A 21,289-nucleotide genomic window follows, 5' to 3' on the forward strand; every position below is an offset into this window, starting at 1 on the left:
GAAGGAAAGAAGGAAGGAAGGAAGGAAGGAAGGAAGGAAGGAAGGAAGGAAGGAAGGAAGGAAGGAAGGAAGGAAGGGAATTGGGGAGGAAAGGATAGCTAGCTGATTTAGTGGATAGAGCGCCAGGCCTAGAGTCAGGAGGACCTGTGTTCAAATTTTACCTCAGTCACTTCCTACCTATGTGTCCCTGGGCAAGTCACTTAACATCCATTGCCTAGCCCTTACCACTCTTCTGTCTTGGAATCAAGACTTAAATATTTAGTATCAATTCTAAGGCAGAAGGAATGGGGTGAAAAAGAAAAAGAAAATTGGGAGGGAAGAGCATTTTTAGCAAAACTAGATGATATATCAACTGCGTCTGATCTTATACGAAGTGTTCCATAACCATAGTCCTCCACATCTGTAAATCAGAACAGGAAGTACATTTTCTCATAGTGAAGAGATATTCCTAAAGTAACATGCAAACAGGTGTGCTGGTAAATGTTATCAATTGGCTGTCTGGGAAAATGTGTACAGGCTACTTTTCAGTTTAATCTGCATTCTTAACATTTTTTCCCATCACTATCTTAACAATCAGCACAATAATAAACCAAGTTTTGATTTGTAGCTTTTGCTGATATTTGAGGAGTAAAATGGTCGTGTTGAAAATTGAACAACCAGCTGTTAATTTAAATTTAATAATCAACTAAAATTTAATAATCACTTGAGCTATTATTTATTTTTATTCAAAGATTTCATCTTCCCATTTACATATAATAACAGTTTTCAACATAGGTTTTCCAAAATTATAAGATCCAAATTGTCTCTTTCCCACCCTCCTCTCCTTCTCTCAGAGAGAGGAAGCAATTTGATCTGGGTTATACATATATTATCATGCAAAACATTCTTTCATGTTGGTCATTGTTGTTAGGAAATACTCATATAATGCCAAAACCTCAAAATAAAAACATAGATAAACTAATGGGGAAGATAGTAGTCTGCTTTGATCTGCATTCTGACTCCCACAGTTCTTTCTCTGGAGGTGGAGAGCATTCTTTTTCATAAGACCCTCAGAACTGTCCTGTCATTGTATTGCTGAGAGTAGCTAAATCTATCACATTTGATCATCCCACAGTATTTCAGTTACTGTGTATAATGTCCTCCTGGTTCTGCTTATTTCACTCTGCATCAGTTCATGGAGCTCTTTCCAGCTCTTTCTGAAATCATCCTGTTCATCATTCCTTATAGCACAGTAGTATCCCATCACCATCATATACCACAATTTGTTCAGCCATTCCTAATTGATGGACATTCCCTCAATTTCCAATTCTTTGTCACCACAAAAAGCAGCTGAATTATTATAAACTAGCTCCAGCTCTATGTAGCACGTAATTGGGTTATATCTAATTTCCTCATATGTCAAATGAACTGGAAAAGGAACTGGAAAGCTAGCTGTGTGACCCTGCGCAAGTCAGTTAACCCTGTATGCCTCTGTTTCCTCATCTGTCAAATGAGCTGGAGAAGGAAGTGGCAAATCATTCCAGTATGTTTGCCAAGAAAACCCCAAAAGGGGTCATGAAGACATGACTGGAACAACTGAATAACCACCACCACCCCTTCGCCCAAATCCATTGCTTTTTTTTTCTATGCCACTGGATCTTAAGGAATGATGGGAGCTACTAATCACATCTTCCTAAGTGGATGGTGGAATTAGCCTCCTGCCTCTCTGCAGAGGTGGTGAGCTGGAGGTGCAGAATGGGACACCCACACATGGTCAGACATTACCAATGTGTTAATTCGCTTGGCTTAAATGGACTTATGACAAGTTTTTGAGGGGTGAGGAGGAAGTCGGTATAAAGGAATAATAATGATTTTTGAAAAGTGCATTAATAATGTCTTACTTTTGTTATTTTAAAAACCAATTCTAAGGGAGGTAAGGGCTAGATTCTTAGGATTAAGTGACTTGACCAGGGTCACACAGCTAGGAAGTGTCTGAGGCCAGGTTTCCAATCTCTAGGTCTGACTCTTTATCTACTGTGCTACACAGCTGCCCTCAACAGTTTCTTTTGAATGAGCCATGGGCAACCTTAGATGATAATACCTATTTTGTAGAGATCAGTCAGAAATCTATGGAAAGGAGCAGGTGTGGACCTCCTGATTTTGGGAGCCTTTATCCCCCACTCTGCCTCAGCAGTAGTTTGTAGATCACTAAGCTCTCATTCTGCTTCTAAAAGTATAGCAACCAGAGGCAGCTAGATGGTTCAGTGGCTAGAGCCTGACTTAGAGATGGGAGGTGTTGGATTCAAATCTGGCCACAGATACTTCCTAATTGTATGACCTTAGGCAAGTCACCTATCCCCCATTGCCTAGCCCCTGATGGAAAACCTATAAAACGCATGTCAGCACTGACAGACGTAGCCATTATTGATGACATATGGCCGATGTGGCTGCATACAGAGAAATATGTTATTTAAACTATAAATAACTCGAAATTATGTTTTTTTTTCCTTGAAGTGACACACCACCGAGTTATGCTTGGTTTTTTGGTGAATTTTGACACACTGAGTTCAAAAGGTTGCCCATCACTGGCCTGGCCTTTACTGATCTTCTACCTTGAAACCAATACTTGGTATTGATTCTAAGACAGACAATAAGAGTTTTAAAAAATAAAAAATAAATAAAAGTATAGGAACCTTTGCAAACATTGATGTGTGTTCCTTAGAATTGTTATTCAGTCCCGTCTGACTCTTTGTGATTCCATTGGGGGTTTTCTTGGCCTAGATCTTAGCATGGTTTGCCATTTCCTTCTCCAGCTCATTTGACAGATGAGGAAACTGAGGCAAACAGGGTCAAGTGACTGGTAAGTGTCTGAGGGCAGATTTGAACCCACGAAGATAAATTTTCCTGATTCTAAGTCCAACTCTCTCTCTACAGAACCACCTGGCTGTCCCTTCCTCAGAAGTAGAATCTTGGAAATTCAGATGTAGACATTGCTTTAAGTTTTCATTAGATGAAAATAGATGTGACCACTGGCTGAACCCAGAAGGACTGGAGTGGCGCTTTGGTATGGTATCCTGGAGGGCACCTTTAAATAGTTTAGAGTTCAAAGGAAAGTTGACTTACAAAAATCCCATCACTGGTGGACTGGGAAAGAAGCCTGAGATCTTGGGCCTTCCAGCAAATTTGGCCTCCCTAACAGGGAGGATTCAGTGATTCCAAGACTCCTAGGTTCTTCTGATCTCTCTAGAAGGTTGACAGCCAATCAATAAGCAGTTAGTGAGCCATGTGTGTATGTATGTTAAGTGGGGTTATGTGCTGGGATGCAAAGGAAGGCAAAAATGATCGTTGCCCTCAAGTAGTCTCATGAGGGAGACATCATGGCAATAACTCCCATGCCCTTGTTGTTTGTCCTTCGTTTCCAAAGAGGACCAACGGTGTCATGTGATGATGTCTTGATCTATGGGTAAATTGGATTGAAATGAGACAGAGTTGCACAGCGTCCTTGGCCTCACTCTCTTCCAGAGTCATTAAGGCATTAAGGTCCAGTGACTAGACCGGTCAGGAAGGCTGTGGATGATCCGGGATGCAGTGGATGACCCCGCTCAATTTGACGTCTGACCCAGTTCTAAGTGCCTTTTCCTGACCATTGGTATGAATTGTCTTTATCCACCTGTTCCAACAGGCAAAGCCTTCCCATGCCAGAGGTAGATGCCCCCTTAATTCACCTGAGTTTGAGGCCTGTTGGTCATCCTCAACCTGGTTTAGTCCATCTGCTGAGACAGCTTTACCAGGGTGTGACTGCTACGTGTAGCCAGAAGGGCAGAGTGGGGTGAGAGGTAGACACCAAAGGTGGATGAGCAGCCCTGCAAAGGGCTCGTTTGGTGCCTCTTCATACATACAGAGAAGGTGGAAGGTAATATCAAAGCAGGAGGGAAAAATGAGCTGGGGAAAATGCCTAAAGTCCAGAATTCAAGTTCATCCCCAGCTTTCAAGAAGAACGTCTAGGTTGGTGGTGGTGAACTTATGGCACTCATGCTGGAGGGGACACTCAGAGCCCTCTCTGTGGGTACATGCCTGTTGCCCCAGCAGAGTTCACCAGAGGAATATTGTTATTAGAAAGCCCGAGGGATGTGGGGTGGGGCTGCTTCCCTCCACCTCTCTAGGAGCCCCTGAGGATATCACTTGCCCCTTGAAAAAGTTCGCCATCACTGCTCTAGGGTGCTGTGGTCCAGCTCCATGCTTCTGAGTAGGACTATCCTCAACAGAGGGGCATCTTCATTAAGAAAAGAAATCCAAACTCCAAAATATAAGGACTCCCTCAGTTCCCTCAGTAGCCAAATCTGGAGTCTCACTCCAATGGTTAGGAACTCTTCTTCCTGTCAGTCTTACTGAATTTCCCAAAGTAGAAACATAAGCTCATTTTGCTAATCATCATCTTTCTTAGCCTGATGCTGGAAGCTTCCTCCTCTTGGGCCCAAGAAGCCCAAGTGTTAAAGTGTTATTATGGAGCTGTATGACCCTGGGCAAGTCACTTGACCCCCATTGCCTAGCCCTTACACCCTTCTGCCTTGGAACCAATACACAGTATTGATTCTAAGACAGAAGGTGAGGGTTAAAAGAAAAAAAATTTTGTGGAAAAAGCCATGGATTAGAAGTCAAAGGATCTGTGTTTGATTCCAAATGCTATTCACTTACACTTCACTTTCTTTATAAAATGAACAGGTTCAATCAATCAATTAGTTCAGTCCTTTTCAGTCATGTCTGACTCTTCGTGACCCCTTTTGGGCTCTTCTTGGTAGAGATCCTGGAATTGTTTCCATTTTGAGCTCATTTTACAACTGAGGAAACTGAGGCAAGCAGGGTTAAGTGTCTGGGCAAAACACTTAAGCCTGTTCAAATGAAGGGGTTTAATCGGTCTTTATTAGGTGCCCACTATGCATTACTAAAGCGTGTTTCTGATCTCATCATTCCTCTGCTTAACAAACTGCAGTGCCTGTTGTCATTGGGACAAAATTCAAACTCCTCTGTTTGGCTTTCATAATCCGAGGTCAGCCGTTCCAAGGTTATTTACTCATTATTATCACTCTTGTTCATGCACTTTGTCTCGCTAAGCCAACAACTTCTGGTGTATGGCTCATCTCCCACCTGTGTGTGTTTGTCTAAGCTCTCTCTCCCTGCTGGAAAGCACTCCTTCCTTGTTCCCCCCTGGATGATCTCCCCGTCCATCTCCTTTAAAGTAATGATTGCACATTTGCTCAGTTGTGTCCATCTCTTAGGTGACCTCATTTGGGGTCTTTTGGCACAGATTGGTTTGCCATTTCCTTCTCCAGCTCATTTTAGATAAGAAAAATGGAAATAGAGTTAAGTGACTTGTCCAGGGTCACACAGTATCTGAGGCTGGGCTTGAACTTGGGGCTTCCGGACTCCAGGCCCACTTAGTTATCCACTGCACCACCTAAAAGTCCTTCGCCATCTGGAAGCAAGACTATCTCAAGACTGATCACATTATTGGCACAGTGGATGGAGGCAGTAAAGCCCTGAATTCAAGTCCCACCTCAGACACAGAATTTGGCCAGCCATTTGCTTTTAGCACCTCAGTTTATCTATCCGTAAAATGGGGATAATAACAAGTCTCAATCTCTTGGAGTTATAAGGATTGAACAAGACCGCATAGGCAAAGCGTTATATGGCAGCCATTATTCACATGCACATTGTAGCCACTCTGAGCCAGTATGTGATATGACATTTGATTTTCATGCCTTTGCAAGTATCATCCCTGTGCCTTGAATGGGGGAACCTTGCTTTAGTGTCACTCCCTACAGGAAGAACTTGATTCTTCTGCCTCATCTCTCCCTGGGAGGTTGAAGGTTATTTTATGAGTTAAAATTTCCATGTAGAGGTTTCTCTCCTTCTGTAGAATAAAAGGGTTTTTTTCTTTCCCTAAAACCCTTACCTTTGGTCTTAGAATCAATAACTATGTATTGCTTCCAGGGCAGAAGAGCAATAAGGGCTGGGCAATGGGGGTTAAGTGACTTGCCCAGGGTCACACAGCTAGGACATATCTGAGGCCACATTTGAACCCAGGACCTCCAGTCCCTAGGCCTGGCTCTCTATGCACTGAGCTAGAAAAGGTTCTTGAAGGCAGGGACTGAATTTTACCTTTATATATGTTTAACAGACCATTGAACTGAACGGAGCTTGCAGGCCATTAAGATCCCCAGATCTTTTTCTTTTTTGGTGGGAGGGGGAAGAGAAAGGAAAGAGAAAATGTTATCCTCTCTCGTCTTGTACTCGTAAAGTTGATTTGTAGAAATGCAAACATAGGACTTGACATTTGCCCCGCGTACATTTCATCTTGGTCCAATCATCTCTCTAAGCCAACCTAGTTGCTCCTGGCCACTTGGGCGCCCTATCCCTCTCTGAGCCCTCATCCCACCCTCTGCCTCTTCTGAGGCAGGGACGGGCGTCCCCCTCCAGAGGATGGATTGAAGAAAGCCAAGGAGGCCAGATATCTGTAAGAAAAGTCAGTATATTTATGGTTTGCTTTATAAAAGTTACTATAATACAATGGTACATAGTATTGAATTCACAAAAATATGAACAAATATTTACAGCAAGATGCACCCACAACAGAAACATTTCTCTTCGAAAACAGGTGACGTACAGAGGACGGGGTCTAGATGCACAGAATGAATGGCCCAAAATTTAATTGCTTTGTTTTTTTTTTTTTGGAAGGGGTGGGGGGAGGTGGAGAAAACCATAAGAAACCAAAACAAAACCCAGAGGCAGAAATCTTCAAAGCAAAAGTTTTGTCAAATCAAATCAACCCAAAAGACGACTGTATTTTCTTTGTTACTGCAAACCATCTCCCTGGCCTTCTCTGATGGAGGGGATGCACTTGGTGAAGGGAGAGGAGAGGGAGCGATTCCGGGGAAGGGTCTCATCCACGCCATCTTCTGGCCCTCCCCCCTCTCTCTCCTCCCTTTGAGCTTGCCCCAATCTGAAGTTTGGGAGAGAACCATCTCTTAGGGGAAGGACGGGGGTAGGGAAATCCAGAACTTGCTTAAATAGGCCCTTTTCCATACACTGTACAAGTCTTCCTTCTGTGAAATAAATATATATATTCTTTTTTTTTTCTCCTCTCTTGCACGTTTAAGTTGGCAGACAAGGCCTGAACCCAAAACAGAAAGGAAAGGCCTAACAAAGGCTGGCCTGCATTTTTCCCTCCATTTGGATGCTGCTAATTTTGTCTAATTGGACACACACACTCACTCTCGCACACACGCACACGCACACACGCACAATCAGAGCACACGCACAAAAAGAACAAACAAAAAAAAAAGTTCAAACAAAACCAAACCCAAACCCCCAAACAAAACCAAACCCAAGTTCTTTTGTACAGAATTTACATAGTAAGAAGCTTGACACAAGCTGAGAGAGAGATGCTAGCGGCTCCTCGCGTGAGCTGGGGCGTCAGCGGGCGGCTCGGAGGGAAAGCTGTCATCTTGCTAAAAACGAGTCCAAATTATAATAAGTTCCTTTTCTCATAAAGTATTTACAAGCTCACTGTTGTTGGGTTTATCGGGGCTTTTCCCCCCTAAGTACAAAGAAATCCTCAAAAAAAAAAAAAAATTTCCCACGTGTTTCTACAAGAAACAATGTTCCCAAGAGAAGGTCATCCCAGCGGCCTATGTACAGATGTTGTGTCGATTTTGAACTTCAAAATGCTTGTGGCTTTTTTTTTGTCGGGTGTCCTGTATGTCCTTCCTGGTCTATACGCAAAAAAGCAGTGAAATGAATCCTGAAAAGTTTGGAGGCGAGGGGATGGGGACACACCTACTGAAAGCTACTGGAGACTTCCGTCCAACATTCAAAATCCCTTTCTCTTTCCTTCCTCACTGGAGAAAATGAAACGTTTGCATTTTTTTTTTTCTCCCTCAATATAACTATCTTCCAGACGGGTTCCCCGTCCCTCCCTGGTCCACCCTGGGGATCCTGGATAGAGACAGGGAAGTAGACGGGCTGGCGGTAAGTAGGACAGACAGACGGACAGACGGACAGACGGACGGACGGATGGACAGAGTGAGGTGAGGGAAGCCCAATGGGATCCCTGGGCCCAGGGATCCCAGCAGAGAGCAGATGATAGTTTTGGGGGGTGTCTTCTGAAAGAGGAAACACCCGTCAAAAAAGACAACCCGTAATGGCAGAGAAAGGAAGAAGAGCTTCGGGGGAAAGGGTAGAAGGTAGGAAGCACATCAGCGTTGGGGAGCAGCCCTCGGGCCTCTTCTCCCCTGGGTTTCCACCACGTCTCCCAGAGAAGGAGCCAGCCTGCATGAGCTGAGCACTAGGGAGGGCTCCCATCCATAGAGGGTCCCTGCCCAGTCCCCTTCCCTGGGTTCTTGGGGAGTAAACTTCACAGCACCAAAAGGGCCCTGCCTTGGCTGCTGGCGGTCAAGGGGCAGGCCAGTGGCTGGGCCGGGGGGGTTGGTTTCCTTTGGGAGGTCCCCTTCCTCACCCTGACCACTCTGTCTTACCCCCTTCTTGCTGGCATCTGAATGAGAAAGTAAACATTTTAGAGATCCAGGCATGCCCCCTGCTGGCTCCCAGGGGTTGGCCATGGGGTACGGGTCGGGGTGGAGGAGACAAGGGCGAGGAACAGGGTCTGAGAAGGTGAACCCCAAGAAGCCAGGCTCCCCCACGCCCACTCCCGTCCCACTTCTCAACATATTCGTAGCACCTGCCCAGCTCCCCGGCAGCAGGGAAGGAAGACAGATCAAGAAAAAGAGTAAGCGAATAAGCCAAGCGGACCAGTTTCCCCACCTGGCATGAACAGCTTGGAAGTCTCCCGGTTCAGACCTGGGCAGGGAGGGGAAGAGCGAGCGGGCACAGGCGGCCATCCCAACAGTCAGAGGAGCTGGGGGTGGGAGGAGGGGGTGGGGCAGGTAAAGCGTGGCTGGGGTTGGGGCAGGAGGCCAACCGTTGGTTTTCAGTATTTCCCTGCTCCCCAAGGCAGGGGCCGGAGGAGCAAAGGCAGCAAGGCCCTTCCTCTACCAGAGAATTCCTTCTTCCCAAGTGCCTCCCAGCCGACCCTCGAGTGAGTGACGCCCAGAGGGCTAGTGTTATGGAGAAGACCCCATGGCCCTGGCTCCCTCCTCTGGCATCATCCCAAGGCTGGGGTTAGGGCAGAGGGGCAGGGCAGGGCCTTAGAGAGTGGGGCCGGGAGGGACGGGAGGGTTCCTAAAATATCCCAAGGGGCAGAGGGCCAATAGCCAGGGCCATGGCGCCCAAGCCTCCCCCTAGATCCCTGTTCCTTCTCCTCCTCCAAACTCTGTTCCCTAATCTCTTTCGAAAAGCATAGTATTTCTCCCTCCATCTCTGGCTTCACATTTGAATGGTAAAAATGTCTTTTTTTGTCCTTGTTTTTGAGGAGGAGGAAAAAATGTAGCAGCAACTGTATGAGAGGGGATATGTTTGTGTGACTTTTAAAAAATTCATTAAAAATAATTAAAAAAACAGAGGGAGGGAGGGAGAATCTATTCCCACAAGTAGGAGGAAGAGGAGGAGGCAGGGGCAGGGGAGGAGGTAGAGGGAGGATTCCGGAGGGAGGGTAGTGTTGGGGTGACCCAGAGCTGGGCCTGGGGAGAGGGACAGCACCTGAGGGTGGTTGGGGAGAGCTGGGCGTGTGTGAGCCTGTGCCCAAAGCAACCCACTGGCCGGGCTGGACTGCTGGGATTCTTCCTTTTTCCCTTTCTTTTTCTGTTTTTTTTTTTTCTTTCTTTTTTTTTTTTTTTTTTTTTTTGGCAAAGCACACCCAGCTCCCTGGCATCCTAGTTCAGAGTCCCCCGGCAGTTTTCGGAGCCGCACAGACAGGGGATCTTGACGTCCTCGATGGGGAATTTATAATCATAGGTGATCTCTTCATTGACACTGATATGCTGCTTGGAGTAGATAACGATCTTCTTCTGGGACTCCACGGTGATGACCTTGGCATAGCAGTTTGGCTGGAGGGATGGAGAGGCCCAGTGAGCAAAGGGGAGCCCCGAGGGGACTCTCTACAACCTTTTCTAAGGGATTTGGCAAGAGGCACAGCCCGGGGACAGTTAGGTGGGTCAGTGGGTAGAGACAGGATGTCCTGGATTCAATTCTGGCCTCAGACACTTCCTAGCTGTGTGACCCTGGGCAAGTCACTTGACTCCCATTGCCCAGCCCTCACCACTCTTCTGCCTTAGAACCGATACACAGTATTGATTCGAAGATGGAAGGTGAGGGTTTAGAAAAATAAAATATCCCCTCCAGGCCAGAGCTTGTGGGTTGGCATTACCTAAAATAAGGGGTGTGACTACATGTATAGCCCAGATCGAATCAACTGCCAGCCCCGGGAGGGAGAGAAATTCCATCACAGAACTTAGGAAAAACTGTGTGGAAATTTGTAATTGGTTAAACAAACAAACAAACAACAAAAAACTAAAATATGGAGTGGGGAGAGGAGAAATGCCTTAGACTATCTGAAGGGACCCAAAGGTCCTCCCCAGTGTGCCTAGGGAGGGACCCCAGCATTCCCCACTCCCAGCCCAAATTAAGGAGTCGTGCCCTTTGTCTGGAGGCAGGGACGGCCTTCCACCCCGGGCACTTACATTACAGCTGTGGTTGATAAACCTGGCAAAGTTGCCACACTTTGTCGCGTCAATGATTGTGTCGTGGTCGACCCGAAACATGTAGCTGCTCCCGATACCCTCATCCTCATAGCGCTTCTCCCGCATGTCTGCGATGACCTGGTGGGAGAGAGGAGAGAAGCCCATTGATCCATGGTCTGTCCGTCCTCGGGGGGAGGGGAGGCAGCCGGCCCCCTGGGGCCACTCCTCCCCCCCTGGGCCCTGGCGGCCCGGCCAGCTGCACTGGCGTACGTACCTGCCGGATGTTCTGCCCCACGTACTCGATGACCATCTCATCGGCTGCGATGGGCTCCATGGCGAAAAGACCCCAGTCGTGGATGTGACTCTTGCAGAATTTCAGCTTTTTCTTCCGGAACTGGGCAGAAGAGCAGAAGCCGCATTGTCATTTGGCATAAGGAGGAGAACTTCCTTTTTGTCTCTGTATTCCCCGTTGGGCACACAGCGGGCGCTGAATAAATCCTGCCTGACCCACTGCTTATTGTCTCTCCAGACAGTGAAAGCTTGTCGAACGGAGCATTAGGAGTTGAGTCAGAAGGGAATTGGGGGTGGCTGCATGCGACACCTTCAATTTTCTCTCCTTTTTTCAAAATTTCCCAGTTACACGCAATAATAACTTTGAACCTATGTTTTCCAAAGTTTCTAGATCCCTTCTTTTCCTTTTTTTTTTTAACCCACTGCCTTCCATCTTAGAATCAGAACTGTGCATTGGTTCCAAGGCAGAAGAGCGGCAAGGGATGGGCAATAGGGATTAAGTGACTTGTCCAGGGTCACACAACTAGGAAGCATCTAGTGCCGGTTTTGAACCCTAGACTTCTCCCATCTCCAGGCCTGGCTCTTCATCTACTGAGCCACCAAGCTGCCTGCAATACTTTCCATTTTCAAGTAGATAAACTAAGCCCCCCCCCCCAAACCATTTACTGAACATGGCAATAGTAGCCTACATTTAGATAGCGTTTTTGGTGTAGCTGGCGAGGGAACTTGGTGGATAATGTTTATTTACATGATGGAACCAGAGTTTAAAGGCCTGAGTTCAAATCTGACCTCAAAACACTTACAAGCTATGATACGCATGTACCCAGCATGCAACTCACTTAAGCTCATTTATAAAATGGATAAGCAGAATACCTACCTCACAGGGTTGCTGGGAGGTTTAAATGAGATCTTTGCAAATTTTAAAGAGCTATAAAAACACATGCTTTTGTTGCTGTTGGGCAGCCAAGTAGCATAGTGGATAGAGCCCTGGGCCTGGGGTCAGGAAGACTCATCTTCTTGAGTTCAACTCCAGCCTCAGACATTTACTATCTGACTCTGGACAACTCATTTAACCCTGTTTGCCTCAGTTTCCTCATCTATCAGATGAGCTGGAGAAGGAAACGGTAACCTAGCTATAAGACCCTGGGCAAGTCACTCAACCCTGTTGGCCTCAAGTTTTGTCATCCATAAAATGAGCAAGATAAGGAAATGGCAAACTAGCTGTGTGACCCTGGGCAAGTCACTTAACTCTGTTTGCCTCAGTCTCCTCATCTGTCAAAATGAGCTGGAGAAGGAAATGGCAAACTAGCTGTGTGGCCCTGGGCAGGTCACTTAACTGTTTGCCTCAGTTTCCTCATCTATCAAATGAGTTGGAAAAGGAAATGGCAAACTAGGTGTGTGACCCTGGGCAAGTCACTTAACTTTTTGCCTCAGTTCCCTCATCTGTCAAATGAGCTGGAAAAGGAAATGGCAAACTAGGTGTGTGGCCCCAGGCAAGTCACTTATTCTGTTTGCCTTAGTTTCCTCATCTGTCAAATGAGCTGGAGAAGGAAATGGCAAACTAGGTGTGTGGCCCCGGGCAAGTCACTTAATTCTGTTTGCCTCAGTTTCCTCATCTGTCAAATGAGCTGGAGAAGGAAATGGCAGACCACTCCAGTATCTTTGCCAAGAAAATCCCAAATGGGGTCACAAAGAACTACACGCATTTGAAAAGGCCTAAACAACCACAGAATTCCTGCTGCTGTTGCTGTGAAGGTTTACAAAGCACCCTTAGAGGGAAGGGGGTCTGATAGTGCCCATTTTACAAATGAGGAAACAGAGGTTCAGAGTTGAACAGTCTGGAGCTAGGATTTCTGACTCCAAATCCCTAATTCTTCTCGCTCAAATGTGAAGCTTCTAAGACAGTGATTGATTATATAGCTGTTCGGTCCTTCAGACACGTCTGAGCCTTCGTGACCCTGAGGACCATGGCACACCGTTACTCTCTATGGAATTTTCTTTTCAAGAGGTTTGCCCTTTCTGTCTCCAGTGGACTCGGGCAAACAGAGACTCATTCAGGGTCACACAGCTAGTAAGTATCTGAGGGCAGATTTGAACTCGGGTCTTCCTGACTATATAAGACTCTAATATTTACCACTGAAGAGAACCCGAGGCCACCTCCATGCAGCCACCCCCTTTGACTGAGATCCAGGAGAGATTTGCCCAAGTTCACTCAGGGGAATAGAGAGCAGAGTTAGAGTTCAAACTGAGATCCTTGATTCCAACTCCGGGGGCTCTCCACTATACTAGGCTACACAAGACTATGGCCACGGTTCTGGCCAAAGAAATGGGAAAAGCCTGGTTCCAATCTGCCTTATACAGTTTAATCTGCTACTTTATAGAAGAGGAGAGACTCAGCTCTTTCTCTCCCACCCGCAGGGTGACAGGACTTTGAAAGCAGGAGCCAAGAAAGAGGCAGGGGCCTTGGGCAGTAGTTGGCACAGGTCTGAGGATGGTTTTCTATTGCTTTCAAAGCCTCCCTGAGGGACACTTCCCAGCTGTGTGACCCTGGGCAAGTCACTTGACCCCCATTGCCCACCTTTACCACTCTTCCACCTATGAGCCAATACACAGAAGTTAAGGGTTTAAAAAAAAAAAGCCCTGAGGTCTGCAAACTATTTTTATTACAATTTCCTATTGCTTATTTTAGAGAGAAAGAGAATTAGGAAGTTCAAATCTAGCCTAAAACGTGTGGCCTTGGGCAAGTCAAGTCACCTCACCTTACATGCCTTGGTTTCCTCATTTGTAAAGAGCTGGAGGAGGAAATGGCAAACTAGTTGTGTGGCTTTGGGCAAGTTATGTAATATCGGGTGCCTCAGTTTCCTCATCTGTCAAATGAGCTGGAGAGGGAAATGGCAAACAACTCTAGCATCTTTGTCAAGAAAACTAACCCTGGGGGTAGCTGGGTAGCTCGGTGGATTGAGAGCCAAGCCTAGAAACTGGAGGTCCTGGGTTCAAATCTGGCCTCAAAACACTTCTTAGCTGTGTGACCCTGGGCAAGTCCCTTAACCCCCATTGTCTAGTCCTTACCACTCTCCTGCCTTGGAACCAGTACACAGTATGGATTCTAAGTAAAAGGGGTTAAAAAAAAACTAACTTTGCCTCAGTTTCCTCATCTATAAAGAGCTAGAGAAGGAAATGGTAAACTAGTTGGGTGGCTTTGAGCAAGTCACTTAACACTGTGTGCCTCAGTATCCTCATCTGTCAAATGAACTAGAGAAGGGCATGGCAAACTGCTCCAGTATCTCTGCCAAGAAAATCCCAGCTGGGGTCATGACGAGTCGGATGTGACTGACACCCACCAAAAGGCCTCTTAGGACCCCTGGCCTCCTTCAGATCTCAACTCCCCTCACCCCCTACCCAGGCCTTTCCAGATTCCTCTTCCCCAGTTCTCTTCTTTTTGAAATTACTTTGTATATTCTTGAACTTACTTATAGTTTCTATCCCTAACAGAATTTACTTAGTATATCTTCATGTGGACATTGTATCTCCTTAGTTATGCATAATCGCCTCCTTGAGATCTGGGCTGGTTTCATTTTTGTCTTTGAATCCCCCATGTCTCGCACATAGTAGGTGCTGAAGAGGTGTTGGACAGAATAGGAAAATTCAGGAAGATTGAGGCCAGGCCACTGAAGGAACCAGATCTCCAGAGCTCATACTGAGCATGCCTGGGACTGGGTTAGTGATATTATAATGAAGGTGAACAATGGCAGAGACAGGTCACCCAGGACCACTCCTTGAGAGGCATTTGGGGAAAGGTTAAGTGCCACCTACAAGCCTAAGTGCACTTAAAAAAAATCTTTACCCTCTTAGTATTAGTTCTAAGACAGAAGAGTGGTAAAGGTTAAGCAATGGAGGTTAAATGACTTGCCCAGGGTCATACAGCTAGGAATTATCTGGGTCACATTGGAACCTAGGGCTGGTGCTCCATCCACAGTGCCACCTAGCTGCCCCTCTTAGGTGCTTTTATTGAACAGGAAATCCTGTATTTCTGAGAAAAGGGGAAATGGGTAGAACCCGAGATCTCATTGTTATGGGGTACTGTCTGATGAGGAAACTTCTATCAAGGGCAGATCAGCATTTCCTCTGCAATGTTTAACCTTAGAAAGTTACCTAGGGAAGGCAGCTGGGTAGTGGCAAGTCACTTAACCCCCATTGCTTAACGGAAGGAAGGAAGGAAGGAAGGAAGGAAGGAAGGAAGGAAGGAAGGAAGGAAGGAAGGAAGGAATAGAAGGAGGAAGGGAGGATGGAAGGAAGGAAGGAAAGGAGGGAGGGAGGAAGATTGCTAGATCCCTGAAACTGAATAACTTGCCCAGAATCACACAGGTCATATAAGAGAGAGGCAGGACTTGAACTCAGGTTGCCTGGCTTTGGGCCAAACTACATTACAATGCTCCTCTTCTGAGAGAAAAGGGAATTTTCTGGAGCGGAATATAGCTAACAATTCCAGAGCCATATGTGGGCTGATAAGGGTAATCTAGTTATTTCTGACCCTGAAGGAATTGCTGAGGGAAGAGACCAGGACACAATAACTTGGTGTATTCATAAAATCCTAATTATAGAGCTGGAAATGGCCTCTGAGGCCACCTAATCCATCCCCTTTCATTTTATAGACAAGGAAACTGAGGCCTAAGGAGAGTGACTTGCCCGAGGTCATGCAGAGAGTAAGCATCTCCTATGCTCTGAGTGTCCATCTTCTGCCCTATGTAGCCAACATGAGCAGCAAGGCTGACCTGCTCAGGACTTCAGATGGCCAAGAGGGGGAAATCGCCATTCACCCTCAAAGTTAACAAGGAGAGGAGAAGATCCTGGTTCTTGGGAAGAGGAGAGAGTGCTCCTGGGAGTGTGTGGGGAAGGACTCAAAGTTTATTGGATAACAAAATCTTCTTGATTGGAGAATAAGAGGGAAAAGTCCTTTGGCTGGCACAGAGTGGGTGGCAGGGCAGGGGGTGTCAACAGAAAAGCACAAAGCAGCGGCTGAAGGCAGAAAAGGAGAGTTGAGGATTAGAAGCTGGCTGGGTTGACAAAAGCAATCGGCCCCATTAAGAAGGGTCACTGGGCTTCGAGGCAAGCTAATGAAAGCAAGCAGGAGGGTGTATGAAGGAGCCGCTTAATCGGGCACAAAAATGAAATCTGGAATTAGAGGCCGGGATTAAGAAACATCTCAGCTACCGGTAAAGAGCAACTGTTGCAAAGACAAAGCCAAACATGATGGTAAAGTAGCAACAAGCTCATTTTTTTAAAAAAAAAGAGATGGTCATACCACAAGGGAGAGGGGAATATATGATGCTCTATTGGCAGAGTCTAGATTGAGTCCAGGCCAGCATGGAAAGTAGGCTGGAGGAGCCAGGGCAGGGAAGGAGGGGGAAGCTGGACCTGAAGGAGCCTCTCAGGTCAATGCTTAGCTTGGGGGATATTGGTAGTTAGTCACAACTCAAAGACAAAAGGTTAAATGACTTGCCCAGGATCACACAGTGAGGAAGTGTCCGAATTCATTTGAATTCAGGTCTTCCTGACTCCAGGTCTGGCACTCTATCCATTGTGCCAATCCAGCTGCCTCCAGACCAAGACTCTTAACCTAGAGCTCCATGGTTAGATCCGTGAATTGGGAGGGGAGGAATCCAAAAGCCATTTGGATTCTTTTGTAATTCCGTGTCTTTATACATTTAAAAAGGTATCAATGAAATACCTGAGAAGGTATAGATTTGTTTTTATCAGACTGCCAAAGGGGGCCAGGACACAAAAAACTTAGACAAGGTTTCTAGAAAATCACTGAGTGGAGGACAAGAAGGGAAACAGAGGAGGAGCCTCTTCCTGTGGAGTAGAGGATTACGGGACTCCTCTCCTCCAACAAGAGGGCGGCCAAAGCACCGGACAGAGCAAAGCACTGAAGGGTAGAGTAGATGTCGGGGTCTAGCTGGAGGTGGAAAAGTATAGCAGGGCTACTCTAAAGTGGAATGGACTGTCTTGGGAATAGTGAGTTCCTCATCACTGAAGATCTGCAAGCAAAGGTTGGATAATCCCTTGTTAAGGGTGTTATAGAGGGGCTCCTTGTTCAGACATGGGTTGGACTAGTTGGCCTTTCAGGTCCTTTCCAACTTGGAAATCTGGTGAGACCAAGATTGCCAGAGGCTCATTCCTATACATTTCCTTTGTGGATAGGGGGAATAGTTTTGGACAGTAGCTGGCCCAGGCCTAATGATGGATCCTCTCCAAGTTTTAGAAATGATTTGGCTTAATTTTAGGTTGGTTCAGCTGGGTTAATTTTGCAAGCATCATAGCTCAAAAAAGTCAAAGTGCAGACAAGAATCCTTAAACCAGAGACACAAACAAGATTTACTGGGCTATCAGCAGAAGAGGGATGTTCCCCCAGAGCCACAGGAATGCCAAACTAGAGGGGAACCAATGTGGAAAACCCCAAGATGGACAGCAACCTGGTTACCAGAACAGTAAAAGAATCTATTCCCAGCACGAAGATTGGGCATGTGCAAGACTCAGTACAAGTATACCTATGAAATAATACTGAGAGTAGAGGGCAAAAGCAGACATTCTAGAGCAGTGATGGGCAAACTACAGCCCGCGGGCCAAATGTGGCCCCCTGAAAAGTTCTATCCCCTGAAACGTTCTATCCCTGTTCTATCCCCTGAAAGTTCTATCCGGTTGGGAGACATTATTCATAATCTGACTAATACAATGAGTACGCTACAATACAATGAAACTTCGAAAGAGTTGTCTTGGAAACAGATTGACAGATGAGCATTTCCTTTCCTTTGGCCCCCCTCTTTAAAAAGTTTGCCCATCACTGTTCTAGACCATTCTTTGAAGGATACTTGGGAAGAAAGGTAAGGGAAAGTGATACCTACAGGGGAGGGAAAGTCAAATGCAGGGGCCTTATAAAAATAAAAATATTACTATTTTTTTTTGAGTTTTAAGGTCTCACTCACCAGCTCTGATTGTCTATATTCTAAGAGAAAGTTACTTTCTAATTCTGACTTTCTGTGTTTCGAGGTCTCCTACTGTTCTGACAATGTGTTCTAAGGGCCCTTGCAATGCTTACACTCAGGGTTCTTAGATCCCTTTCAGCTCTGATATTTCTATGTTTTAAGTTCTCCTCCAGCTTTGACATTCCATATTCTAAATTCTCCTCCAGTTATGACCATCCCCCCATTTTAAATTCTCCCCCAGCTCTGACAGTCCATGTTCTATTCTCTTCCAGCTCTGACAGTCTATGTTCTAAGTTCTTCCAGTTCTGACATTCCATATTCTATAAGTTCTCTCCCACGTCTGATATTCCATGTTCTAAGTTCTTTCAGCTCTGACAGTCTATGAATAGATTAAGTTCTTTCAGCTGATACTTCATGTTCTAAATTCTCTTCCAGTTCTGATATTCCATGTTCTAAGTTTCCGGCTCTGACATTTCACATTCTAAGTTCTCTCTCAGCTCTAATATTCCATGTTGTAAGTTCTTCCCCAGTGCTGACATTCCACATACTAAGTTGACATAGTCTATGTTCCAAGGTCCCTTCAAGTTCTGACAATATATATTCTAAAGGCCCTCCCAATGCTGACACTCCATGTTCTTTTAAGATCTCCTTCAGCTCTGACATTCCACATTCTATACTCGCTTCCAGCTCACATCCTATATTCTAAATTCTCTCTCAGATCTGATAGTCCATGTTCTAAGTTCTCTTCCAGCTGACAGTTCATGTTCTAAGTTCTCTTCCAGTTTTGACTGTCCATGTTCTAAGTTCTCCTCCAGCTCTGACGTTCCACATTATATACTCTTTTCCAGCTCATATTCTACCTTCTAAATTCTCCCCCAGTTCTGATAGTCTATGTTCTAAGTTCTCTTCCAGTTCTGGCATTCCAAAGTCCATGTTCTCCACCAGCTCTGTCCCAGCCTTTCTTCTTTACACACTAGGGATGAAGATCCCCAGGAGCTTCCAAGTGATAGGAGGAAAATGAAGCTGCCTCAGTAGGCAAGGGTGACAGAGGTTCTTGTGCCTCCTACCTTTAACTGGTTGAACTTGAGCAGGTCACTGTCACAACTTCCTGTGAAGGAGGAGAGAAGGCGCCGCTGTTCTGAGCGACGCTCAGAGCCCGCCCGGGTGGAAGCATGTGGCTGGGCAGGGATGCTCATGCCCTAGAGATTGGGGGAAGAGAGAAAAGAAACAAACCCTGATGCACAAACTAGAAACCCTGATGCGGATGCTAGAAACAAATTCTGATGACCCTGCTAGAAACATTAATGGGCCTGCTAGAAACATTAATGGGCCTGCTAGAAACATTAATGGGTCTGCTAGAAACAGACAGTGATGGACCTGCTAGAAGCAGACAGTAATGGGCCTGCAGCATGAGTAGGGAGGCAGGTGGCTCATGTTTTCAAACTTCTTGTGACCCCCTGAAGCAGGGGGGCCAAGCGGGGAAAAAAACAGGAGTGCAAACAAGTGGCCCATGGCAGACCGGGCTCACCTGGGTGTCTGCTGGGGGCTCCTCAGCGAAGGCGCGACTATTGTTGAGGTATTTTAGTTTATCTTTCTTGTCGATCTTGTAGTAACCCTCGCTGCGAGCGCAGCCGGTTACATGCTCCCGAATGCCGTCCTCTCGCTTTTTCTTCTTGGGAGTAGAGAAGCTGGTGGGTGGGGATAGGTCAAGGCCAGAAACAAGAATACGAGAGGAGAATCCTGAAACCCTAAAGGCCCCCTCCCATCCCCGCACTCCCCATCATGCACCAGACCTACATACACCTGTCCCTGACTCAACAGCCACCAGATACTTAATTCGACCATTATCCATTGCCTCATTTCATGGGATCATAGATTTGACCCAGCTCAGTGGTACAGCAGATCAGATTGGTGGGCTTAGATTCAGGAAGACTTGAGTTCAAGTCCAGCCTCAAGACACTTCCTAGCTGTATAACCCCGGACAAATCAATTAACTTCTGTCTGCCTCGGTTTGCTCAATTGTAAAATGGGGATAACAGCAACCTACCCTCTCTCACAGAGATGCTGGGAGAATCCACATAGATGTCAACATGCTTAGCAAACTTTAAAAGTGCTATATAATTGTTTCCTATTGTTATAATTTGGAGGCTATCAGAACCTCTGGGATAATCTGGTCCTATCTCTCAATCAGGAATAGGAAACTGAGGCAGCCAAGGAAACTGAGTGACTCAGGAACAAGGACAAGGAGAGCTGGAATGGAAACAATAAGCCACCAGGTCTAATCACCTCATCTTATAGGTGAGGAACCTCGAGATGCCAATAGTAACTTAATAAAAGCTATTAAGTACGGGGCAGCTCCACAGATAAGAGTGCCAGGCCTCAAGAGAGGAGGTCCTGGGTTCAAATCTGAAATCAGACACACATCCTAGCTGTGTGACCCCTGGGCAAGTCACTTAACCCAAACTGCTTACCTTTCTGAGTTGGGACAAATACATAATATTGAATATAAGATGGAAAGTAAAGAGTTAAAAAAAAAAAAGCCAATAAGTGTGGGGCAGCTAGGTGTGGCTCCACAGAGTGCCAGGTCTCAGGACAAGAGGTCCTGGGTTCAGATCTGGGCTCAGACACTTCCTAGCTGTGTGACCCTGGACAAGTCACTTGACCCCAACCGCCTAGCCCTCGCCACTCTTCTCTTAGAATTGATACTAAGGCAGAAGAGTTAGGAAAAAAAGAAAGGAAAAAAAAAAAGCTACTAAGTGGCTGAGCCAGGCTTCAAACCTATATCCCTCAACTCCAAAGCTCCCGTTTTCCCACCAACATTTCCTGGAGCCCAGTGAGCTATGAATTCCTTGAGAGCCCTTCCTTGTAGCCCCAGCACTTGGCACAGTGCCGGCACAGAGGATGTAGGTAAATGGTACATCGGCTGGCCAAACTGATGCTCATGGCCTGGTGCCTGGGAGGCCACAGGGCAGCTGGAGGATATAGGGATGGTAGACCCAGAGCGTGTCGTTGAGCCAGTCCATGCCGTTGTCTTGCTGCAGGAGCCGGTCGTAGGTGACACAAAGGAAACGGATGTCCTCCTCATCGATTCCCCCGTTCCAGATGTCATACAGGATGGTCATCTCCTCAAACTCTGAGCGGGGCCGGAAGAGGGGCCGCTGGGGCGACGGGAAGTCAGGGGAAGGCGGGGGCAGAGGGGGCACAACCATGTCTTCATGCCGCTTCTTAAGAAACCGGCGACCAGGCAATTTGGGCTTGCTGAAGCCTCCCCCATTACCACTGTCCACTTCTTCCTCCAGCCCGCGGCTGGGGGGAGGCGGCTCTTCCAGCCACTGATTCTCAAGCTCTTTGAAAGGGAGCTTGGTGGCCTCATCAGGCGGGGGTGGGGGTGGAGGAGGGGGC

The 21,289-nt window shown here is 46.5% G+C and overlaps 1 protein-coding gene across 1 annotated transcript; it reads right to left on the minus strand.

Annotated features, from left to right (window-relative positions):
• Positions 1–6,489: 6,489 nt before the first annotated feature.
• SETD1B (SET domain containing 1B, histone lysine methyltransferase) lies at positions 6,490–21,261 on the minus strand. The gene is made up of 6 exons (XM_044673402.1): positions 20,871–21,261; positions 19,416–19,582; positions 18,955–19,086; positions 10,888–11,007; positions 10,614–10,751; positions 6,490–9,980 (listed from the first exon to the last, which is right to left on the minus strand). The coding sequence occupies exons 1-6, from the start codon at positions 21,094–21,096 to the stop codon at positions 9,807–9,809; spliced, it is 957 nt and encodes a 318-aa protein (XP_044529337.1). The 5' UTR covers positions 21,097–21,261; the 3' UTR covers positions 6,490–9,806.
• Between the last annotated feature and the right edge of the window lie 28 nt (positions 21,262–21,289).

Source organism: Gracilinanus agilis, chromosome 1 (assembly GCF_016433145.1).
Source record: "Gracilinanus agilis isolate LMUSP501 chromosome 1, AgileGrace, whole genome shotgun sequence".
Lineage (NCBI taxonomy): Eukaryota > Metazoa > Chordata > Mammalia > Didelphimorphia > Didelphidae > Gracilinanus > Gracilinanus agilis.